At 45.8% G+C, this 25,316-nt stretch overlaps 2 protein-coding genes across 8 annotated transcripts in view; one reads left to right on the top strand and one right to left on the bottom strand.

Annotated features, from left to right (window-relative positions):
- The window catches only part of LOC124010977 (ras-GEF domain-containing family member 1C-like), a 290,823-nt gene that overhangs the window by 167,830 nt on the left and 97,677 nt on the right, over positions 1 to 25,316 (top strand). The gene's annotated exons all lie outside the window — the stretch shown is intronic.
- LOC124010978 (C-terminal-binding protein 2) lies at positions 9,533 to 25,127 on the bottom strand. 5 transcript variants are annotated; one of them, XM_046323839.1, is made up of 11 exons: positions 24,957 to 25,127; positions 23,538 to 23,599; positions 22,584 to 22,750; positions 16,272 to 16,426; positions 15,460 to 15,604; positions 15,076 to 15,282; positions 14,633 to 14,847; positions 13,534 to 13,664; positions 11,653 to 11,780; positions 10,985 to 11,105; positions 9,533 to 9,766 (listed from the first exon to the last, which is right to left on the bottom strand). In XM_046323839.1, exons 3-11 carry the CDS (start codon positions 22,639 to 22,641, stop codon positions 9,592 to 9,594), a joined length of 1,335 nt encoding a protein of 444 aa, XP_046179795.1. In that variant the 5' UTR covers positions 22,642 to 22,750; positions 23,538 to 23,599; positions 24,957 to 25,127; the 3' UTR covers positions 9,533 to 9,591. The 5 variants fall into 5 exon arrangements, with proteins under 5 accessions (XP_046179795.1, XP_046179796.1, XP_046179797.1 ...); XM_046323840.1 differs by lacking the exon at positions 24,957 to 25,127 and adding an exon at positions 24,678 to 24,801; XM_046323843.1 differs by having other exon boundaries at positions 9,631 to 9,766; positions 10,964 to 11,105.

The following is a 25,316-nucleotide window of genomic DNA, read 5'->3' as shown; positions in this document are numbered from 1 at the left end:
TTCTCTCTTGGGCTCCTGGCCCTACTCTGACCAACCTAAAGCTTTTTACAAGTAAAGCTAGTTAGTAAACAAGAGGATTCTAGCCAGCAGGATGTAGTCTGGTCTTCAAAGACCACCCCAAAACAAATACTCCATTTCCCATCATATGACCCCGACCCACCATGACAGTGACTAATCAACTTCCCTCAAGTCACATGTCTTACAGGTCCACTGATGTATTCCAAGGTTGTATTGACATCTCTGGGGATCAGTATCCACCCACCCCCCTAACACACACTAGCGCCAGATAAATATCCTGGTCCAGGGCCATTGTGGCGTCTGGCAGGGGAGTGCAGCACCAGGGCTGGGGCTAGAGGACGGATGAGGGCAGCCCAGCCTGTTGCAAAACAAACTAGCTCGGACTGGGAAACGGGGGGCACAGGGGCCAGTGAATCTGCCTGTTAAAAAGCTGTTTTCTCCCCGGGCCTTACGTCAGAAGAGAGATCATTATGCAACCTGTTCTTTCCCGAGGAATGCTTCTCACGAAAGCAGGGTCGCTGGCACCCCAACAGTGACTACACAGAAAGAGAGCTCAATGACTGCAACACTCACATGAAATTGACTTTCATGACAAGTGAATACCAAAGGCCCTTAAAACGAGCTAACTGTTGAGAAAGGTAGCATACCTTCTAGAATCTGCAATAAGCTGTATATTTCACTCCATATGATGTCATGTAGAACAGCTACCAGGAAGGGATTACAGTTGCTGTGTACTGTCCTATGGAAATACTGTCCTATGGAAATACTGTCCTATGGAAATACTGACCTATGGAAATACTGTCCTATGGAAATACTGTCCTATGGAAATACTGTCCTATGGAAATACTGTCCTATGGAAAAATACTGTCCTATGGAAATACTGACCTATGGAAATACTGTCCTATGGAAATACTGTCCTATGGAAATACTGTCCTATGGAAATACTGTCCTATGGAAATACTGGCCTATGGAAAAACTGTCCTATGGAAATACTGTCCTATGGAAATACTGTCCTATGGAAATACTGACCTATGGAAATACTGTCCTATGGAAATACTGTCCTATGGAAATACTGTCCTATGGATATACTGTCCTATGGAAATACTGACCTATGGAAATACTATCCTATAGAAATATTGACCTATGGAAATACTGGCCTATGGAAATACTGACCTGTGGAAATACTGACCTATGGAAATACTGACCTATGGAAATACTGACCTATGGAAATACTGACCTATGGAAATACTATCCTATAGAAATATTGACCTATGGAAATACTGGCCTATGGAAATACTGACCTGTGGAAATACTGTCCTATGGAAATACTGACCTGTGGAAATACTGACCTGTGGAAATACTGACCTGTGGAAATACTGACCTGTGGAAATACTGACCTGTGGAAATACTGTCCTATGGAAATACTGACCTATGGAAATACTGACCTATGGAAATACTGACCTATGGAAATACTGACCTATGGAAATACTGTCCTATGGAAATACTGTCCTATGGAAATACTGTCCTATGGAAATACTATCCTATGGAAATACTGTCCTATGGAAATACTGTCCTATGGAAATATTGTCCTATGGAAATACTGTCCTATGGAAATACTGTCCTATGGAAATACTGTCCTATGGATATACTGACCTATGGAAATACTGTCCTATGGATATACTGTCCTATGGAAATACTGACCTATGGATATACTGTCCTATGGAAATACTGTCCTATGGATATACTGTCCTATGGAAATACTGTCCTATGGAAATACTGACCTATGGAAATACTGTCCTATGGATATACTGTCCTATGGAAATACTGACCTATGGAAATACTATCCTATAGAAATATTGACCTATGGAAATATTGACCTATGGAAATACTGGCCTATGGAAATACTGGCCTGTGGAAATACTGACCTATGGAAATACTGACCTATGGAAATACAGACCTATGGAAATACTGTCCTATGGATATACTGACCTATGGAAATACTGTCCTATGGAAATACTGTCCTATGGAAATACTGTCCTATTGAAATACGGTCCTATGGAAATACTGACCTATGGAAATACTGACCTATGGAAATACTGACCTGTGGAAATACTGACCTGTGGAAATACTGACCTGTGGAAATACTGACCTATGGAAATACTGACCTATGGAAATACTGACCTGTGGAAATACTGTCCTATGGAAATACTGACCTATGGAAATACTGTCCTATGGAAATACTGACCTATGGAAAATGCAGTTCCTTGTGAGGAAGGAAAATGAACAAGTCAAGAGGAAAACAAACTCATATCCTGTCCACCTCCCGTAGCTAGTTACAAGCCTATAGTGTTGTTCATCTGGTAGAGATGGAGGGTTGGTCTGAGGGCATATGGAGTACATATTAAAAGGGCTCGTCATAAAGCGTTTCAAAAGGTGCCATTTCAAGCTTTTGAAATGAAAGCTTTTTAGCTTCCATGCACGTGTGTACCCAAGATCCCCTTAGCTCAGCCTAGGGGAATATCCTAGTAGACGGAGTACAAACAAGGGGGCCTCCCTCCAGCGATGGGACCATGAGGGTTAGACCGCTCTCTCGTCAGGGGTTACGGATGGTACATGTGGTAACAATTTTGAAGTTGGCATTCCCAGCCACATGATGCTATGACTGTACCCCTCTCCGCTGCCTGCCCCCCACCTGGTCTAACTACTCGTAAAGCTGCCGTGAGCTCTGGGGCGCTTGGCACTGCATCACCCCAGTGCCCATATAAAGACAGACAAAAGGTTGTAAAGTTAGTTTAGGGGGGGGGGGGCAGTGGTTGGTAAACCTTGCTCCTATCCCCAGGGCTGGAGGAAAGCAGCACACCTGGGTTATCACTGCTATACTGCAAAGCTTGCACTATGCACACTCACAAGTATAAACACACTGAATGAATCTCAAGGCTGAGGGTAATATCCAAACAGGCAATATGATAGATTCTCCTTGTTCTCTGAGTTTGAGGACACACACACACACACACACACACACACACACACACACACACACACACACACACACACACACACACACACACACACACACACACACACACACACACACACACACACACACACACACACACACACACACACACACACACACACACACACACAGACAGACAGATTAAGACAGAAAGACCATTACCTTCAACAGGAGAAAGCAGCGTGAGAAAGAAAGGGGTTCATTTTGGGAATTTTATTAAAATACGGTGTGGAGTTTACCATCGGAAACAAACATGATTGTTCCTAATAAAAAAAGTAAACAAAAGAAAAATAAAGCATAAGAGCCTAGTTACAGGAGACTGTTCTTCTATGTTTTATTAAATTGATTTTGCAGTCTGGTGAAAGAAAATCAATTAATTCACGACAAGAGTGAGTGAAAGACCCCCCCAAAAAGGAATCATGTTCACATGTTGTAAAAATACATTTCCCAAATTTCACCATTACACACAGCTCATTTAAAACATTCATTCATTCATTATTAGATGAAGGTTAGATGTCAGTGCCAAAGAACAGAAGAGACAGTAAAACCAAATACATAACTCACAGTGCACAAAGGGAGAGGGAAGAGCGCAGGAGGGTGGAACACCAAACGGATGGAGAGTGAGCGCAGGAGGGTGGAACACCAAACGGATGGAGAGTGAGCGCAGGAGGGTGGAACACCAAACGGATGGAGAGTGAGCGCAGGAGGGTGGAACACGAAACGGATGGAGAGAGTGAGCGCAGGAGGGTGGAACACGAAACGGATGGAGAGAGTGAGCGCATGAGGGTGGAACACGAAACGGATGGAGAGAGTGAGCGCAGGAGGGTGGAACACGAAACGGATGGAGAGAGTGAGCGCAGGAGGGTGGAACACGAAACGGATGGAGAGAGTGAGCGCAGGAGGGTGGAACAAGAAACGGATGGAGAGTGAGCGCAGGAGGGTGGAACAAGAAACGGATGGAGAGAGTGAGCGCAGGAGGGTGGAACAAGAAACGGATGGAGAGAGAGCGCAGGAGGGTGGAACACGAAACAGATGGAGAGAGTGAGCGCAGGAGGGTGGAACACGAAACGGATGGAGAGAGTGAGCGCAGGAGGGTGGAACACGAAATGGATGGAGAGAGTGAGCGCAGGAGGGTGGAACAAGAAACGGATGGAGAGAGTGAGCGCAGGAGGGTGGAACAAGAAACGGATGGAGAGAGAGCGCAGGAGGGTGGAACACGAAACGGATGGAGAGAGAGCGCAGGAGGGTGGAACACGAAACGGATGGAGAGAGTGCAGGAGGGTGGAACACGAAACGGATGGAGAGTGCAGGAGGGTGGGAACACGAAACGGATGGAGATAGAGAGTGCAGAAGGGTGGAACACGAAACGGATGGAGAGAGAGTGCAGGAGGGTGGGAACATGAAACGGATGGAGAGAGAGTGCAGGAGGGTGGGAACATGAAACGGATGGAGAGAGAGAGAGAGTGCAGGAGGGTGGGAACATGAAACGGATGGGAGAGAGAGAGTGCAGGAGGGTGGGAACAGGAGGATGGGAGAACATGGGAAATGAAACGGATGGAGAGAGAGAGAGTGCAGGAGGGTGGGAACATGAAACGGATGGAGAGAGAGAGAGTGCAGGAGGGTGGGAACATGAAACGGATGGAGAGAGAGAGAGAGTGCAGGAGGGTGGGAACATGAAACGGATGGAGAGAGAGAGAGTGCAGGAGGGTGGGAACATGAAACGGATGGAGAGAGAGCGCAGGAGGGTGGGAACATGAAACGGATGGAGAGAGAGCGCAGGAGGGTGGGAACATGAAACGGATGGAGAGAGAGCGCAGGAGGGTATGTTTGTATTTGAACCCTGAGAGATTAAAGTGACCAATTCTGTCAATCATTTGCTGCATGTCTGCCAAACCACCCCAGTGTTTGGTGTGGCTCGGGGCTGGCCAGGAAAGACCCTTTCAGAGGGGAACATTCTAACACCCCAGAGTGAAATATCAGGTGGACTTCCCTTCAGTCTGTACCCCTGCCAGTGACCTGCTGGGTTACATGTAGGCAATATTCAATCAAAATGGTTCAGTCAGACATGTTTTATTCTGCACTGAAATAATGCATATTCTAATTGATGTACAACAAACAATTTGCTGTTTCAAACTCAATTCAAATGTGCTTTTTTCAGAGTTACTTTTGAATAATCCGGCAAAACTCTTTCACCGGTATTGATTGAATACAGACTGTAAAGTGTTAGTTGTTAGTATGACGTCTGACTGTCTCCTACCTCACATACTGTGGTCAACTGTGATTAAGGCAGTAAGTGTTTCCATGGTAACTCTACAGCTACTTTATAGGGAGAGTTAAGGCCCGGAGGTTTCTGGCTGAATAGGGCAGCTACGCTACGTACGGCAGAGTGGCTAGGACAAAAGCATTTCACAAAACGTTTCAAAAGGTTGTTTTTTTTCTGAAATGTTTCAGTACAACATGTCGAACACAGAGATAGATTACAAAACAAAGAAAACAAATGGTTTCGACAACACAGTGAGTGCTGAACTGAAAACAACCCAAATATGGTCATCAATATCATCAACGGCAATGTAAGATCACAATTTACGCTCATAATTCAAACTATTGGGGATATTACATATACATACATACATATATATATATATATATATATATATATATATATATATACATATATATATATATATACACATATATACACATATATATATACATATATATATATATATATACATATATATATATATATACATATATATATACATATACATATATATACATATATATACATATATATATATATATACATATACATATATATACATATATATATATATACATATATATACATATATATATATATATATATACATATATATATATACATATACATATATATACATACACATACATACATACATACATACATACATACATACATACATACATACATACATACATACATACATACATATATATATACATACACATACATACATACATACATACATACATACATACATACATACATATATATATACATATATATACATATATACATATATATATACATATATATATATATATATAAATCACATGAGACAGGAGCCTATAATGTTTGGACACAGGCACACTCCCATGTCCTCAGACTCCGGGAGGTAGGGGGAAACTGTACATCACTGGTTACTGACCACCACAAAATGGCAACTTGGGTGAAGGGTAAAGCACTGGGGAGCAAAGGGTGGACAACAACATAACAATCTTTAAGCCAATAGCATTTACCCTCCAGAAATACCTTACATGCACAATAGCTTGAGCAGCATTAGGGGAAAGAGATAGGCATCTAGTTCTATATTCTACAAAAGGAAACTAACAGATCAAGCTGACACTTTGAATTTTCCTCCAAGTTACATTGTTCTGTAGAACAGGAGGTTGAAGAAACTTGTCAGACGGAATCTGGTGTCCAATTAAAAATCACGGGAAAGTATTGTGCTCGTTTTCCACAGAGAAACAAATGAAGTAGAAAAGATCAAAATGCAGAGAGAGATAAGTAACTGGTTTTGAAGACAGATTGAAAGGAAATCCTCTACAGTTTGGTCATTGAGTTAGTGGGGTCTTTATTGATCGTCGTCAGTGCTACAATTTTCACAACCCTCCCAGGAATAGCAGAGAGGTCACTAGAAAAGCTGTACAGGAAAAGAAAAGGATTTGAACGTACATTCAATATCTGTTACTGAGGTACTACAAGGGTATTCCCTTGATAAGACGGCATTAAGAGTTAATCGTAGGGACTACTCCTTTAGAAAGATAACGATGACTTGTCAATACAACCATGGGTGGATCCACATAGATACCGTCTCCTTCGCAAAGCTACTCTAGAGTTTGGAAGAATAAACACAATCCACCCTTGTTCTTAAAAGGGAATGGTGAATCCCTTTATCTTGTTAGAAAGGGATGGTTGAATCCACACGCTGGCTACACCACCGGTCCTATCTTAAAGGGATGGTTGGATCCACACGCTGGCTACACCACCGTTCCTATCTTAAAGGGATGGTTGAATCCACACGCTGGCTACACCACCGGTCCTATCTTAAAGGGATGGTTGAATCCACACGCTGGCTACACCACCGGTCCTATCTTAAAGGGATGGTTGGATCCACACGCTGGCTACACCACCGTTCCTATCTTAAAGGGATGGTTGGATCCACACGCTGGCTACACCACCGGTCCTATCTTAAAGGGATGGTTGGATCCACACGCTGGCTATACCACCGGTCCTATCTTAAAGGGATGGTTGGATCCACACGCTGGCTACACCACCGGTCCTATCTTAAAGGGATGGTTGGATCCACACGCTGGCTACACCACCGGTCCTATCTTAAAGGGATGGTTGAATCCACACGCTGGCTACACCACCGGTCCTATCTTAAAGGGATGGGTGGATCCACACGCTGGCTATACCACCGGTCCTATCTTAAAGGGATGGTTGGATCCACACGCTGGCTACACCACCGGTCCTATCTTAAAGGGATGGTTGGATCCACACGCTGGCTAGACCACCGGTCCTATCTTAAAGGGATGGTTGGATCCACACGCTGGCTACACCACCGTTCCTATCTTAAAGGGATGGTTGAATCCACACGCTGGCTACACCACCGGTCCTATCTTAAAGGGATGGTTGATCCACACGCTGGCTACACCACCGGTCCTATCTTAAAGGGATGGGTGGATCCACACGCTGGCTACACCACCGGTCCTATCTTAAAGGGATGGGCTGATAAAGCTCTAGTGGAGGAGTTCTTCAGGGGCTGGATGGGGGGAGGAGGGGAGAAAGCCAGCGAGACCGCGCCTTGTCACCCGTCCCTGTTGACTTTGGAAGTCAGTGGTATTCCATGTGCATCACCTGCCCTATGGCTGACTGCTGTGTGGATGTGTTAGGAAAACCCAGGGGGTGCCAGAGCTAGCTGTCTGGCTGGTACTAAACCACACTGTAGCCATCCGAGCTCAGCCTGACTAACCATTCACATGACAGTGCCTCCCCCCTGCTGGCCAAACCTCTGTCCTACAAACCACTACACAGCAGATTCAAATAACCAACTCATCATCAAGCTTTGATTATTTGGATCAGCTGTGTAGTTCCTAGGGCAAAAAGCAAAAGGTGCACCCGGAGGTGGGGGGGGACCTTGCCCTAGGCTGCCCACTGGGCTCAGCTCACTCTGGGTGGATGGGTGTGTCTACTCAGGGTTAATAAGTGCCTCTGAAAAACAACAATGTCCACACACAATAATTCAGTCTTTTTCTATGAAGTGAAATTCCAATCCACTATCCAACTGATATGAAACTGTTGTCAACATGATGTTGAAGCTCCACACCGCTTCAAGGGTCTTCCTTTACAGAACAAACGCTTCACCTAACTGTTGAGTATAAGACCATGTGTAAAGTGATGATACAGAATCCATAGGACACCATCCATCTGACCTTTCAACAGGAAGTGACTGGAGCGGGAAAAAAGGAGCCTGGCCATTACATCATAAAAAGGGGGCGTAAAAACAGGGAAGCGAGTTATCGCCAAAGGAGAGGTTTCACCATCTTAAGAAGAAGAGAGACAGACCGAAAGGGTCTGACGCAGCAGAGGCAGTGGAGACAGATTTAACATGCTTCCTTAAGGTTTCAGCTCCACACTGACATTATTCATCCCTACACTAGCCACAGACAGACAAGGAATCAGATAGCCTGGTCCCAGATCTGATTAGCTTTAGATAACTTGGCTAAAGCTAGCTGACTTGTCTTCAGATACATATCACGGATCAGGCTAGGAATCGGCCAATAGAAGCTTGGTGTCGTGTTGTCTTATTGTTGTACACATTTTCCATATTATCTTGAGAGAGAGAGAGAGAGAGAGAGAGAGAGAGAGAGAGAGAGAGAGAGAGAGAGAGAGAGAGAGAGAGAGAGAGAGAGAGAGAAACAGAGGTCAGAGAGAGAGGTCAGAGAGAGAGAGGTCAGAGAGAGAGAGGTCAGAGAGAGAGAGGTCAGAGAGAGAGAGGTCAGAGAGAGCGAGATGGGCCAAACCTTCACTCCTCTCTCACTGATCAAAACAACCAGGGAGAAAACAGCTAGCCTCACGGTCCAGCCTCACTGCTGAGATGCTACTCAAAACAAAAACACCTACAATCATAACAGATCAACAGCCAAAAAAAATTGCTTTCACCAAAAAATAAAAAATAAAAATACAACTCAAGAAATATACCAATCCAATTATTGAATCCTTGAGAAGAGAGTTATTGCTGAAGGTGTGTTGGTGTGGAGGGATATGGAGGTAAGGGGGAGGGGTTGAGGGAGGTCCGAGGAAGGGGTTCCGGAGGGGGAGAGGGGGCATGTTGTGGACGGGCGGATCACTCCTGGACTGGTACTGTGTTTTGAAGGATCCGGCTGAAACCGGATCAAACCGGGACCCCAGTGTAAATCTGAGGTCGGTGAGGAGGGTTGGTGGTAATGATGAAAATGGTGGGAGGGGGTGGGTTGTTGGTTTCCAGGGGTGATGGAGGAATGTTGGGGTGCTATTGGTCAGAGGAGATGTCTCTGTCTGCCTCAGCCTTGCTGGGTTGCCCTGGCGATGGGGCGTGGGGGGGATGGGACACAGGGGCGATGGCGTGAGCCAGGGCCAGAGCCTCTACCCCTGCACCTGCCCCTGTCAAACCCCCTGCTGCCACGCTTATCAGACCTGCAGGAAACCTGAGAGAGAGAGACGGGGGAGAGAGAGCGAGAGACGGAGGAGAGAGCGAGAGACGGAGGAGAGAGCGAGAGACGGAGGAGAGAGCGAGAGACGGGGGAGGGAGCGAGAGACGGAGGAGAGAGCGAGAGACGGGGAGGGAGCGAGAGACGGAGGAGAGAGCGAGAGACGGAGGAGAGAGCGAGAGACGGAGGAGAGAGCGAGAGACGGGGGAGGGAGCGAGAGACGGAGGAGAGAGCGAGAGACGGAGGAGAGAGCGAGAGACGGAGGAGAGAGCGAGAGACGGGGGGAGAGAGCGAGAGACGGAGGAGAGAGCGAGAGACGGGGAGGGAGCGAGAGACGGGGTGAGAGCGAGAGACGGAGGAGAGAGCGAGAGACGGAGGAGAGAGAGAGAGACGGAGGAGAGAGCGAGAGACGGAGGAGAGAGCGAGAGACGGAGGAGAGAGCGAGAGACGGAGGAGAGAGCGAGAGACGGGGGAGAGAGCGAGAGACGGAGGAGAGAGCGAGAGACGGAGGAGAGAGCGAGAGACGGAGGAGAGAGCGAGAGACGGGGGAGGGAGCGAGAGACGGGGGTGAGAGCGAGAGACGGAGGAGAGAGCGAGAGACGGAGGAGAGAGAGAGAGACGGAGGAGAGAGCGAGAGACGGAGGAGAGAGAGAGAGACGGAGGAGAGAGCGAGAGACGGAGGAGAGAGAGAGAGACGGAGGAGAGAGCGAGAGACGGAGGAGAGAGACGGAGGAGAGAGCGAGAGACGGGGGAGGGAGCGAGAGACGGAGGAGAGAGCGAGAGACGGAGGAGAGAGAGAGAGACGGAGGAGAGAGCGAGAGACGGAGGAGAGAGACGGAGGAGAGAGAGAGAGACGGAGGAGAGAGCGAGAGACGGAGGAGAGAGCGAGAGACGGAGGAGAGAGCGAGAGACGGAGGAGAGAGAGAGAGACGGAGGAGAGAGAGAGAGACGGAGGAGAGGAGAGAGAGAGACGGAGGAGAGAGAGAGAGAGAGACGGAGGAGAGAGAGAGAGATGGAGGAGAGAGCGAGAGACAGAGATGGAGGAGAGAGCGAGAGACAGAGATGGAGGAGAGAAAGAGAGAGTGTATTTGTATATCACGAGGTCAACATGCTATAGAATATTCAGATACAATTGATAATTGGTTAAATAATCCTGACACTTCCTGACTTGGTTGTCCTCCTCCCCATGCTCACCTTAACCGCTGGGGGTCTCACCTGTATGCTGAGGCTATGTTGAGTTCGGGGTGGACTGTCGCAACCTCCATACTGGGCCACTGTGACGCTGCCATCAGATACTCCTTATTCACACAGTTCTTCAGACTGTCTGGAATACGACCTAACAGAACACAGACAGGCATACAGACAGGGGGAAAGACATACAGACGGGGGGAACGACATACAGACGGGGGGACACAGACATACAGACGGGGGGACACAGACATACAGACGTGGGGGGACACAGATATACAGACGTGGGGGACAGACACAGACGGGGGGGGGAACAACCATACAACCATACAGACGGGGGGGACAACCATACAGACGGGGGGACAGACATACAGACGGGGGGGGGGGGGCAACCATACAGACGGGGGGGGGGCAACCATACAGACGGGGGGGACAACCATACAGACGGGGGGACAGACATACAGACGGGGGGACAGACATGCAGACGGGGGGACGGACAGAGAGAAACGGGACATACAGATGGGGTCAAGGGGTTAGTGGACCTAAGATATCAGAACACCACACCACTTCAGAACCTCAGAACATGCAGCCATATTCAAGCTATGTAAAACCACTGAAATGATTTAATAACCAATGTATAACCAGGAAAGGAATAATCCAAAATGAGGATTGAGTGTTATAGGGCTTGGTTTTACCAGTGATGGCACGGCGCACCTCCCTGGCTGCCTCCTCTCTGGCCTCGATGGAGGCCTGCTCACTGTACCAGGAAGTGTGGGGGGTACAGATGAGGTTGGGAGCATCTTTCAGAGGGCCCTGTGAGAAACTACAACGGGGGGGAGGGGGTTAGTAGGGCTGACACCATTTAGTCAACGGGTCTATTGTTTGGTCAATATGATGTTGGTTGCCTGAGATTTCTTCAGTCGACCAGTAGCAATATATATATATATCATGGTGTACAAGACCCCTGTCTGAGTGGACTGATCCATTGTGGAGGCTGTGGGGATGGTACAGTCACTAAGAAGTGCTACTGAACTTGTATATGATTATATTACATAAGAACAATGGTGCAACACAAATAAAAATGATATTATTTTACTACAAATGTGTTCTAATACGTTGGATAGTGGTCGCTGTCCGCAGTTCTGAAACACATCAGTGCGTTGTTGAATTGGCATCATTTCTAGACCATGTTGCTACGTGCATAATAGCCAAGTTGACCACCATATTGGTGTTGAGATATCAGAAGAATGAGGAGATGAGAAAACAGCCCTTGCCTTATTGTCAAAGAATAGTGAAGAGAGCAGAAACCCCAACTTAATTATGTCTACAATCAATGGCCTAACTGTTAAATGTGTCTGGCTTTATAAATCATCCATATATATCTACAGAAATAAGACAGCTCCTGCTACTGTTGCCTGTTTGACTGTTTAATATCCTACTGATTGCGTGTGCACCAAGCTTCACGCGCCGACAAGTCAAGTACAACATGTTTCAATCTTTGCCTTGCTGTAATAAAGGCTTTACACTTTAAAGTGAGCACAGCCTCTATGCTATTGTGTTTATTTACGGTTGTTTACAGTGTTCCAAGTTGTCTGGAAAATTATATTTATAATAATAATGCTCCTTTTTTCTTGATCTCGTTATTGTTATGATGATGATGGTGATCATCATTATAAAGTATCACACAGCATACATACGAGTCATTCATTATTTGAAATACAATCAAGCATTTGAGTTTAAAAATTAAATAAAGCGATCCTTGAATAATTAGCCTAACAATAAATAAACCATTATATTTCGAAAATTGCATTCACGAATGCGACTGTTTAGTCTTTGCTCTAATAATGGCTTGACAAAAAACATTACAACAAACTCTCTGGTACACTTATAATGTATTTAGTGTTGTTTATAATGTTCCAAACGGTCAGAAAGATTTGGCACACAGCGCTTACTCCATACCTTCTTTTTCTTGATCTCTAGTATTTTCCACAACTAGTCACATTTATTCCACACATCTGACTTCCTCTTTACCCTCTGAGCAACCAGTAAACATTCTCCCGTTTCAAGTTCGCCACATCCTCTGCATTTTGCTGTTATGGTGTTCGAAGTTTGTTATAATCACATCAATAAATTGGTTATGATATAGGTCAGGCCCTATTGGTCACGTGCATGCGATGCATACATGTGTCACATAAAGAGAACAAGGGTTGAGGGAATAGCGAATGTTTCATAAACAAATGAGGGATTTTGTTCCCATAACATTTCACTCAGATATGGCTGTAATTATGTGGCAGCTTCAGCAACACGAACAGAGAGATAAACATTGTGCTGTTCACTGCAGCAGGGAGAGAGATGATGGGTGCAAGTCACACAGTCAATCGCTGTCTTTTCTTTTTAAACAGCAAGTCTGAGCCCGGCGACGTATATGTGGAAAACTATACGTTAAAACATGTGGCCGAAAGAACAGACAACTCTTGGTATATCAGGATGGTTTTTAGTTGGGGACAGCCTTAGGAAAGAAAGAGGGAGAGTCAAGGTTAGAGAGGAACGACTGAACAGCCAGTGCGTGGGTGTACCTGAAGGGCTCTGTCTCGTGGACGTCCAGCGCGGCTCCTCGTATACGTCCTTCCTTCAGGGCCTGAGCCAGAGCCTTCTCATCCACCAGACCCCCCCGCGCAGAGTTCACCAGGAACGCTCCCTGACGCATCTTCAGAGGGACCACACACACACAGTGTTAAATCAAATCAGATTGGATTTGATTTAAAGTAATACACACTCACAAAACTCACTGCACCAGTATAAGGACTAGACTTCAACTATACTTTGTGCAAAGTCACCTTTTTCAGCAGAACATATAGTTACTATTTCATTACAGATCTCACAAAACTACTACTTTTTAAAAACCATTTGAATATAGATCCCACAAAATGACTACTCTTTAAAACAATTTGAAAACAGATCTGAGAAAGCAACTACTTAAAAGACATTTGAATATTGTAATTCCATTATCATGCAGTTATAAAGACATTTCCAAAGTCCTATGTTGCTATTGTAATCAAAGTTAATACACCTGATGTTGACAATGGCTGTACTACGTCATGAATATACAGCACCAGTCAAAGGTTTGGACACCTACTCATTCAAGGGCTTTTCTTTATTTTACTATCTATACATTGTACAATAATAGTGAAAACATCAAAACTATGAAATAACAAATATGGAATCATGTGTATGCAAATGTGTATATATTTTATATTTAAGATCCTTCAAAGTAGTTTCAACTAAAGGGCAACTATTTTCTTTGGTGGCTACAAATTACTTGACAAATTAATTTCAATGACAGTATCAACATTTGAGCTTTTATAACAAACTAATATCTTTACAGTATTACATAGTTTCTAGGGCATAATATATGCTTCAATAGTAGATACTACTCATATAGGCACAATACAGGCAGTATCACAATCAATTCAAACATGTTCTACTGCTCCTAAATAGAATAGGGTGCTCCTAAATAGAATAGGGTGCTCCTAAATAGAATAGGGTGCTCCTAAATAGAATAGGGTGCTCCTAAATAGAATAGGGTGCTCCTAAATAGAATAGGGTGCTCCTAACTTTAAGTGGGAGCACCAGTGCTTCCAAATAACTGTTTCTCCTTTAGAGCCCTGTGCATACCTGTTTGATGGTGAAGTCATTGATGAGGTGGTGGTTGTGTTCGTTGAGGCTGCAGTGTAGAGAGACACAGTCAGAGTGGATGAGCAGGTCCTGTAGGGTAGCCATCCTCTGCAGGCCAAGGGAGCGCTCCACACCATCAGGCAGGTATGGGTCGTAGAAGATCACCCCGAAACCAAACGCCTTGGCCCGCAGAGCCACCGCCTGGCCCACACGACCTGTAGAGAGAGGGCAACACAGGGTTAACAATTGTTTTCCCTAGAGTATTTCGGTGGGGACATTTAGGCACCCAAAGCAAATTCCAGGGCCTCTGGCAAACCCTATTGTTGATTAAAAAAAAAGAAGGGCCAGTCTCAGACCAAATTTAGCTGCTCCAAATCTGCCCATTCTACATTACCTCCTAACTCCATAAACGTACATATCCTGCCCCCAGTACACCCACTTACCCAGGCCGATGATGCCCAGCGTCTCCCCCCGGATGCGGGCAGCGTCGCCGGCTACCTCCCTGATCTGCTCCACGCTGGAGGCCCTGGTGCCCTCCCTCAGGGCCTGGTGCATCCAGGTGACCCGACGGTACAGGTTTAGGATCAGACACAAGGATGTGTCGGCCGTCTCCTCCACCGACGACGCCGGCACGTTACACACCGCGATGCCTGGAAGGGGGGGGGGTGGGGGGTAGGTTGTAAAGGCTGAAGTAGGTACACTATTGGCAGAACATAGAGAAGGCCTAAGGCCAGAGAAGTGGTGGTCTGTGTATCTGTTGATGTGTAACACTTATCCGTGTGTACCCGTTTGTCTGCATACTGTGTGTGCATCCGTACGTGACTCACCCAGCTCAGCTGCGGCTTTGATGTCGACGTTGTCATAGCCGCTGCCGATCCTGACGATGACTCGGAGACCTTTGAACTTGTCCAGGTCGTCTCTAGAGAGAGTGATGGTGTGGTAGAGCAGAGCCCCCACCGCCTCGTTCAACACCTACAGAGTTAACATACATTAATACAGCCTGGTTCAACACCTACAGAGTTAACATACATTAATACAGCCTGGTTCAACACCTACAGAGTTAACACACATTAATACAGCCTGGTTCAACACCTACAGAGTTAACACACATTGATACAGCCTGGTTCAACACCTACAGAGTTAACATACATTAATACAGCCTGGTTCAACACCTACAGAGTTAACACAGCTATACTGCTGGTTGTCCAGGTGAGAACAGAGCTGTTACTACAGCCCGGTAAAGCTGGAATCCTTCATGGTGAAACAGCCACGTCCGTTTGCCATATTACAACAAAGAAGTTACTGCCAACACAGTTTTCCCCCCAGACATCATTTCACGTGCTATAGAACAGCAGCAGATGTAGTTCCATGATGCACAGCGCTTCCCCAGCGCTGCATCGTCAACAAACAAAAACACCGGCCGTGGGGCTGACAGTGGCGCTGTCTTTAAGGGAAAGTTCATCGATACTAAACATATGGCTGGTAGTCAGGAAGTAGTCTTGAAGAACTGTTTCTTTTTTTTCATCAGAAACTGCTGCATATAGCCACATGAACAGGAAGCTTACACCAAGTATATTATCATGCGTGTGTGTGTACGTACGTGTTTGTCCCATGTCTGTGTCTGTGTGTGTGTGTCTACCTTCTCATGGATCTCCTGGGTGGACTGGGCATCACAGAAGGCCACAGTGGCCACGTCTTTCAGGATGGGCATCTCTATGGTGCAGTCACGCCCGTCCAGCAGGGCCACCAGGGGCCGGGGGTGCATGGGCCCGTTCAGGATGGGGGGGCGGATGCCTGCCAGGGGAGACAGGACAGTTACCCATGATTTGGCATGATGAAACTTCAATAAATGTTGTATTCTTCTCACATGCCGATTTGGTTCCAATGGCTGGCTAGGTTGGTTGCAGCATGCAACACTATTTTGAGTTGGTTGTTTGCCCAGACAAAATGACTTCCTTTGGGAATATGTGACAGTGAAAACACAGCATGCCGCAGCATTTTCTTCCAGATGTGACGGTCCACTGAGCTTAGTGATTCAACAATCTTTCTGGAGTCTGCACAAGGGCAATATGAGTCACTGCTCTAAACCTGAACACACCACTGCCCTGACCATTAAAACACACACCATTAATTTCCCTTCAAACTCAACCAGACATGACAATAGCCACTGGCATCATCAGTACTGGGGCCAGCCAGAGTAGAGTCAACCTGTATAATGAGTCTTGACCACCAACATGACTACTACTACAAGTCCAACTTCTCTCAAAGTCAGTCCCATAACGCCCTCCACATCTCCGGTCCTCCCTACAAATAGCCAGGGTCTTGTCACCACCAGCACTCTGAGGGAGCACTGAGCAGTATGTGTGCTGCTATGGTTACGAAATAATAATAATAATAATAATGGAAATGAATCTGCTACAAAGAGAGCATCTGAGATCACAAAGAGATAGAGGCTTCAAGAGGACACTGTTACAAGCTCAATACATTCAACTCTCCAAGCCCATGCACTCACACCCGCTACGATGACACACACACACCACCCCTGTCCCCGTCCAGAGTAGAGGATGACGATGCTTGCGGATCTGGCTGGCTGCAGTGCCAACAAGGGGTGGAGAGGAGGGCGAGTGTGACTCCTGTTCCGTACACACACGCCATTGACACAGAGTTTTTGTCCAGCGTGATCCTGCGTACGTCTACCACCATTCATTACTGTAATTACATCTGCACGGAAATAAACAAGAATAAATGAACACTTTGTGGCCAGAACGCGACAAAGCCAGACAAACACAAGCCTAACATCTGGTAAAGGCCACGGGAGAAATCTGGATACCATCATCACTAGTCTTAGCTCTCTCTGCCTCTCCATCTCTCTGAACTGATTATGAACTGCCCTTCTCCCTCACAGAAAAGTGTCACACAAACACACCCCTGGCCCCTAGACCAGAACCACCCCCTATCCACACCACATATGTGCGTACACACTCTCTGCCCTGCGTGACAGGTGTATGGTCTGGGGGGGGGCGTGTGTCTCACTGGAGCATTCACGTGGACAGAGGGAAGGACCCATGCAAAGGCCAACACACAGACAGACAGACATGCCCAAACAAACACTCTGTGCCATAGTGAGCGGGGGTCTGGTGGAAGACAAATATTTGTGGATGCTTCCTGTGATGTCGGAGTATTTCCCAACACAAACACAAACACAAACACACACACGTCCCCCTAATATGTAACTGGGTCTAGCTGAGGAGGCTTAATAACAACGTGAATCTGCATCTCATTAAAAAACATCAAGCATTTTCCTTTATGGTAGCCTAGTGGTTAGAGCAGGTAGCCTAGTGGTTAGAGCAGGTAGCCTAGTGGTTAGAGCAGGTAGCCTAGTGGTTAGAGAAGGTAACCTAGTGGTTAGAGCAGGTAGCCTAGTGGTTAGAGCAGGTAGCCTAGTGGTTAGAGCAGGTAACCTAGTGGTTAGAGAAGGTAGCCTAGTGGTTAGAGAAGGTAGCCTAGTGGTTAGAGAAGGTAACCTAGTGGTTAGAGAAGGTAACCTAGTGGTTAGAGCAGGTAGCCTAGTGGTTAAACCCCTTCAACTCATCCAGAACGCCGCAGCCCGTCTGGTGTTCAACCTTCCCAAGTTCTCTCACGTCACCCCGCTCCTCCGTTCTCTCCACTGGCTTCCAGTTGAAGCTTGCATCCGCTACAAGACCATGGTGCTTGCCTACGGAGCTGTGAGGGGAACGGCACCTCAGTACCTCCAGGCTCTGATCAGGCCCTACACCCAAACAAGGGCACTGCGTTCATCCACCTCTGGCCTGCTCGCCTCCCTACCACTGAGGAAGTACAGCTCCCGCTCAGCCCAGTCAAAACTGTTCGCTGCCCTGGCCCCCCAATGGTGGAACAAACTCCCTCACGACGCCAGGACAGCGGAGTCAATCACCACCTTCCGGAGACACCTGAAACCCCACCTCTTTAAGGAATACCTAGGATAGGATAAGTAATCCCTCTCACCCCCCCCCCTCCTTAAGTTTTAGATGCACTATTGTAAAGTGACTGTTCCACTGGATGTCATAAGGTGAATGCACCAATTTGTAAGTCGCTCTGGATAAGAGCGTCTGCTAAATGACTTAAATGTAATGTAATGTAATGGTTAGAGAAGGTAGCCTAGTGGTTAGAGAAGGTAACCTAGTGGTTAGAGAAGGTAACCTAGTGGTTAGAGCAGGTAGCCTAGTGGTTAGAGCAGGTAGCCTAGTGGTTAGAGCAGGTAGCCTAGTGGTTAGAGAAGGTAACCTAGTGGTTAGAGAAGGTAGCCTAGTGGTTAGAGAAGGTAACCTAGTGGTTAGAGAAGGTAGCCTAGTGGTTAGAGAAGGTAGCCTAGTGGTTAGAGAAGGTAACCTAGTGGTTAGAGAAGGTAACCTAGTGGTTAGAGCAGGTAGCCTAGTGGTTAGAGCAGGTAGCCTAGTGGTTAGAGAAGGTAACCTAGTGGTTAGAGCAGGTAGCCTAGTGGTTAGAGAAGGTAACCTAGTGGTTAGAGCAGGTAACCTAGTGGTTAGAGCAGGTAGCCTAGTGGTTAGAACAGGTAGCCTAGTGGTTAGAGCAGGTAGCCTAGTGGTTAGAACAGGTAGCCTAGTGGTTAGAACAGGTAGCCTAGTGGTTATAGCAGGTAGCCTAGTGGTTAGAGAAGGTAACCTAGTGGTTAGAGCAGGTAGCCTAGTGGTTAGAGAAGGTAACCTAGTGGTTAGAGCAGGTAACCTAGTGGTTAGAGCAGGTAACCTAGTGGTTAGAGCAGGTAGCCTAGTGGTTAGAGCAGGTAGCCTAGTGGTTAGAGGAGGTAGCCTAGTGGTTAGAGGAGGGAGGCAGGGAGCTTAGTGGTTAGAGGGGCGGCAGGTAGCCTAGTGGTTAGAGTGTTGGTGGATCCAATCCCCGAGCTGACATGGTAAAAATCTGTCGATCTGCCCCTGAACAAGGAAGTTAACCCACTGTTCCCCGGTAGGCATCATTGTAAAAAAGAATTTGTTCTTAACTGACTTACCTAGTTAAATTAAGGTTACATATCTTAATGTCCACATGCTGGATATCACAATGGATCCACAATGACTGGTTAACAAGAACACACACACGTAAAGTACCCATGCATACTCAAGGCCTATGGAGCACAAGCATGGCCGAGCACACAATGCAATTCATTCAGCGCTTCATTCATTCTCTCCCTCCCTCTGCCTGTGGTTTGAGGAGTGTGAGAGTGCAGAGTGAGGGAGAGGTGAGGGGGAGGGGCAGAGGGAGGGGCAGGGTAATAATGTAGCGCTGCTCCACCCTACCTCCAGCCAGACACACAGTTGCTCAATTCCTTTAACAGCTACAAGGACTCGCCAAGCAAAAAGAAAACACACACTCGTTGGCAGCACCACACCCAAATCTTCAAGCTCTCCTTCACACACACATTTTACGACACACACACAGAGCCAAACCTTGCATTATGAAGTTAACCAGCCTGTCTTCCTCTCTCTCTCACCTCGCTCTCTATCTTTCGTTCGTTCTCTCTCTCTCTCTCTCTGTCTGTCAGAATGTTCTTGGATGGTTAGGACCCTACTGTCATCCACACCCAGTCCCTCCCCGACCGCCCAGCTCCAATCACGGGCAGCTCTATTGAGGGCCAGCCAACCAGCACTAAGTTCATTAGCATAGCCAGGCAGCGACTGGGCTGGGGGAGGTTAGGCTGTTGTTGTTTTTTAAAGAGACAGCTGGCCTGTTTTCCTGTAGCCACGACCCTTCACCCTGCTCCTCTCAGGGGACCTGACTCTTCCAGACAACTCCCTCCATTTTATCATCACCCAAGAGTTGCATTTTGCACCATTTTATTTAGCCTTGTACAACAGTATAGACAGCACAAACCAGAAAGAAGCCCAATATGTCCAGAATTTAATAAGGTAACTGGACCACCTTTAATGAGACTTTTTGGTTGTTTTTGTATACACTACAAATTAGGCTTGGCATGACTTGAAATGCCATTTAAAAAAAAATTACTATATTAAATAACAATAACATCATGCTACCTTTACGGTAGGGATGGGCACGGTTATTAGAATATTTAAACATCTGAACAGACGTTAGTATTCGATTACTTGTGAGAGTATTCATTAAAAAAATATATAAATATATGTCTATTTTACCAATGAAAAGGCTTTGTCTAAAATGTAATACAAGTATTTGAGACATTGCTACATGGTCTATCATTGTAGGCTATTACATTTGACATTTCAATAAAACAACACCTTTATCACAGTTTTTATGAGTGCCCCCAATAAAAACACGTTTTACACGTGTAGCTTGTTGTTATTGTCGGTGAATCATAGCAGCGCTACAGTCAGAAGATGCATGTGTAATCATAGCAGCGCTACAGTCAGAGGCTGCATGTGTAATCATAGCAGCGCTACAGTCAGAGGATGCATGTGTAATCATAGCAGCGCTACAGTCAGAGGATGCATGTGTAATCATAGCAGCGCTACAGTCAGAGGCTGCATGTGTAATCATAGCAGTGCTACAGTCAGAGGATGCATGTGTAATCATAGGAGCGCTACAGTCAGAGGATGCATGTGTAATCATAGCAGCGCTACAGTCAGAGGATGCATGTGTAATCATAGCAGCGCTACAGTCAGAGGATGCATGTGTAATCATAGCAGCGCTACAGTCAGAGGATGCATGTGTAATCATAGCAGCGCTACAGTCAGAGGATGCATGTGTAATCATAGCAGCGCTACAGTCAGAGGATGCATGTGTAATCATAGCAGCGCTACAGTCAGAGGCTGCATGTGTAATCATAGCAGCGCTACAGTCAGAGGATGCATGTGTAATCATAGCAGCGCTACAGTCAGAGGCTGCATGTGTAATCATAGCAGCGCTACAGTCAGAGGATGCATGTGTAATCATAGCAGCGCTACAGTCAGAGGCTGCATGTGTAATCATAGCAGCGCTACAGTCAGAGGATGCATGTGTAATCATAGCAGCGCTACAGTCAGAGGATGCATGTGTAATCATAGCAGCGCTACAGTCAGAGGATGCATGTGTAATCATAGCAGCGCTACAGTCAGAGGCTGCATGTGTAATAATAGGAGCGCTACAGTCAGAGGATGCATGTGTAGCAAGTGAAGTGGGAGATTCCTAATCAAAGCTCCTTTTCTGCGTCTGCTGAAACAAGCAGAGCTCAGCACACCGCCTCTCTCCCCAGTCACACGAGAAAGTCTCCATTGAAAATCTTTCAAACATGTATTTCGACTATTAGGATATCTCCCCAAAAGATCTGGATATTATTCTAATAGTGAAATCATTTCAAATGCCCATTCCTACTTTTCGGTTAATTTCTGTCTTTGTCAAAAGAAACCTTGATCATGATGTAGCCTAATGTAACCAGTCATTTATTCTAGCCTGTCACAGATCGTCATCATTTGTACCTTGCATTGGCATAGTTTCTCGTGGCTCACAGCTCAGACACACCATCTTGGTCACCCACTAACCCCCCTTGAAATCCCCACAGACAGGAACAGGAAGTGCGATAAGGGTTTTGTGCTCTCTCTCTCCAACTGTCCCAAACCCATGCCTTCACTATAACCTACCAGCCACTGTTCACACCAATAGGCTAATCATTAACAACAGACTTCCCATATCAGCGGCTGATGTAAACCAAGTGCCAACGATTATTGTCATAGCCATGTGACAATACATTCAACCAATTTCAGGTATAATTTTTCTAAAAGACCACACACATCCTCGAGCCCAATCAAGACATGTCTGGAGGAAGTTCTGATAGCACAGTATGCGCACCGTAAAGAAAACATGTTGTATTATGAATGTGCGATGTTGGTGTAGCAATATGACTATAAAGAATTGTGAAATCATAATAGTCAAATACCCTGAATGTGTGTAAGATGGATGACTTTGTCTGTCTCTCAAGGCTCCTTACCCTCACAGATGCGGTCAAGTCTCTGCCGCTTGACTTTGTGCTTGTCCATTAGAGCCATAGGCTGGCAGTCCTAACCCAGGACACAGCAAGACCACAGCACAGAGCGCCGAGGAGGCTCTTCAACAGGACACCAGCACGAGAAACCACTACTACCCACTGAGCAACACCTGCAGAGAGAGTGAGAAAGAGAGACAAGAGTTGTTGGTACCTGTTAGAATGTGAAAGACTTTACTGCTCATCATGTCTGCTTGTAATGCATTTCTTCTGCCACTTGGATTTCTCCTTTCGTGCCAATAAAGTTAGAAAGAAATTGAATTTGAGAGACAGGGAGGAAGGGATAGTTACTGCTGCAGGATAGGACCCTCAACGGGTTAGTTGTAGAAAGGTGCTTTCAAGTCCTAGCAGGCTAAAGCAATTACAATAACACAGGGTCCTAAGGATGAGTCGTCTACTAAACAGATGATAGGCCCATGTTCTTACACAAAATAATGTAGCATACATGTGTCTACACTTGTGATGTATAACATTACGAAAATGAATGAAACCATGACTAAAGGAACTGACAAACACATGCCTATGTAGTGTGGTATTGGTGAGTGTGTACTCTTCCTTCTGCTTCCTCTGTGGTTTACCTAGGCCCTGTTTCAGTACTTTGAAAATGCATACATTCTTCTTCTCTTCCAAATGGTTATACCTGCTCTGACATGACTGGATAGGTGAAAGCTATGTAGTTTAACTCTTGCTTTCACCTATCCAATAGTGTGAAATCCTGGCGGAATCTCAAACCGAACACTTGGCCCCAAAGCCCTTTATCGAGGGATAAAAGTGTTCAGTAGGAGATTTAGCCAATGATTACCTAATCAGGACAGACAAAGGAATGGTGCAGCTTCAAAGTATTTGACCAAGGCTGTAAACGGAAAGAGGAATAACCATATGGGGGAGTGGCAGACTTACCAGCAGGAGAATCCACTCAGTGTCTGTTCTGTCTGCAACTCACAACATCTGTTCAGATCTCACTGTCAAGCAGAGACAAAACAGTGTGTTATTATCAGAGGGACTTCTTCACTCACACACTCTCAAACAAACTTACTTCAATTCGATAACATATCAGTCACTCACTACTAGTCTAGGCCTAAGCAACATAAAAATGTGAGTGCTAAACATTGAGTACCTTGGATTGAACAGTAGCTAGGCCTAGATCCCTGATTGATGAAGACTGGTGTCTAACAATTTATAAAGTAGGCATACATATATACATTTATGTGTGTGTGTGTGTGTGTGTGTGTGTGTGTGTGTGTGTGTGTGTGTGTGGTAACCTAGTGGTTTAGGAGGTTGGGCCAGTAACTGAACGGTTTTGCTGGTTCAAATTCCTGAGCTTACTAGGTGAAATATGCCGATGTGCCCTTGAGCAAGGCACATAACCCTAATTGTCCCTGTAATTCACTTTGGATAAGAATGTCTGCTAAATGACTAAAATGTAAATGTGATGTGTACAAGTTTGGCTAGGCCTACAAACTGGACTCGAACAGAGAACAAAGTTAGCTATAATTCTCTACTAAATGACAATTAGCTACAAAGAATCACAATCATCAAAGTTTAAGAAGTTGGGACAACATTCCAATACGTACGTATATGTAAAAAGTAGCAATGAATATGCATAAAAACATCTTGAAACCCATCACGAAGTTATCAACAGACAGTGCGGTTTATAGAAACAATGGCAGTTTTGATATCATTGATACAAAGTATTGAATACAGTGTTTCGCAAGCCAAAACCATTACCACATGTGGCTGCCAAAGTTTAGGCCTAACTACATTTCACTATCCCTTCAGAATTGAACAACTAGCTACAAGTTTCAAAACTCTGCAGAATACGCTATGCTAACTAGTTAACTAGCTATCTAGATGGCTACTGATAACGGCCGTTACCGCATCTGGCTAGTTAGCGAACGTTAGCTAGTTAGCCAACTAACGAACATTAGCTAACTAGGCAGCTAACCGTGCCAGAAAAACAAATTCTGATCGATAGGAATCATATTTCAATTAAACAAACCGCCCTGTAACCATCCCAAAAATACACATTAAGTTCTCAACCTTCTGGTGGCTTGTTTATTTTATCAAGCATATCAATCTACGGTTGGATGGTTAGCATCGCAAGTTAGCTTGCTTGCTAGATATACTGCGTGTGAGAGATGCGTACAGGGGAGCCCATTTTCGTCCGATTCGCTATCAGCGAATGGCGCTACAATGTGAATATCTGAAATGCAGTAGCACAAGAACACTGGGAAACGTGGATATCCACAACGTGCACGTTAGGCACGCGTCATTTGCTACCCCGGTAACCTAGTAACGCAAGAGCGGTGGATTAATTACCCCAAGAAATGTCTTTCAGTCGTGTTGAGGTGTCTGGACAGTTTGCGTGCGTCGGTGGTCTTCCCTCTCTCCCGATCGCCATGAAATCTCAGAAAGAGGAAGTCGCAGGTTCATGGGGGGTCAGGCCGCCGTACACAACGTGACGGGCAGAGTGAGAGGTACCAGTGCACTGTTTTAGGAGGGGAAGGCAGAGCGCCCTCACCTTCCATGGCGGTGGACAGACAGCACACCCATTGGCTTTCTCCATAAAGTGTACTTCATGTTTACTATGGTCTGGATAAACTATTACGATTTATCGTGCAAAGTTCTGCAGAGGAAATGTTTTTTTTTAACAGGGTTACTGCCCTAAGTTAATGAATA

Source organism: Oncorhynchus gorbuscha, linkage group LG23 (assembly GCF_021184085.1).
Source record: "Oncorhynchus gorbuscha isolate QuinsamMale2020 ecotype Even-year linkage group LG23, OgorEven_v1.0, whole genome shotgun sequence".
NCBI classification, from domain to species: Eukaryota; Metazoa; Chordata; class Actinopteri; order Salmoniformes; family Salmonidae; genus Oncorhynchus; species Oncorhynchus gorbuscha.
The sequence above is the reverse complement of the archived record's forward strand: the minus strand, read 5'-3'. Positions and strand labels throughout refer to the sequence as shown.

Coding starts and splice junctions, on each gene's coding strand:
- LOC124010978 (XM_046323839.1), bottom strand. CDS start 22,641: ATGGCTCTAATGGACAAGCACAAAGTCAAGCGGCAGAGACTTGACCGC. Junction 14,848..15,075: donor GCTGGGCATCATCGGCCTGG/GTAAGTGGGTGT, acceptor CTCTCTCTACAG/GTCGTGTGGGCCAGGCGGTG. Junction 11,106..11,652: donor GGTGCGCCGTGCCATCACTG/GTAAAACCAAGC, acceptor GTGTTCTGTTAG/GTCGTATTCCAGACAGTCTG.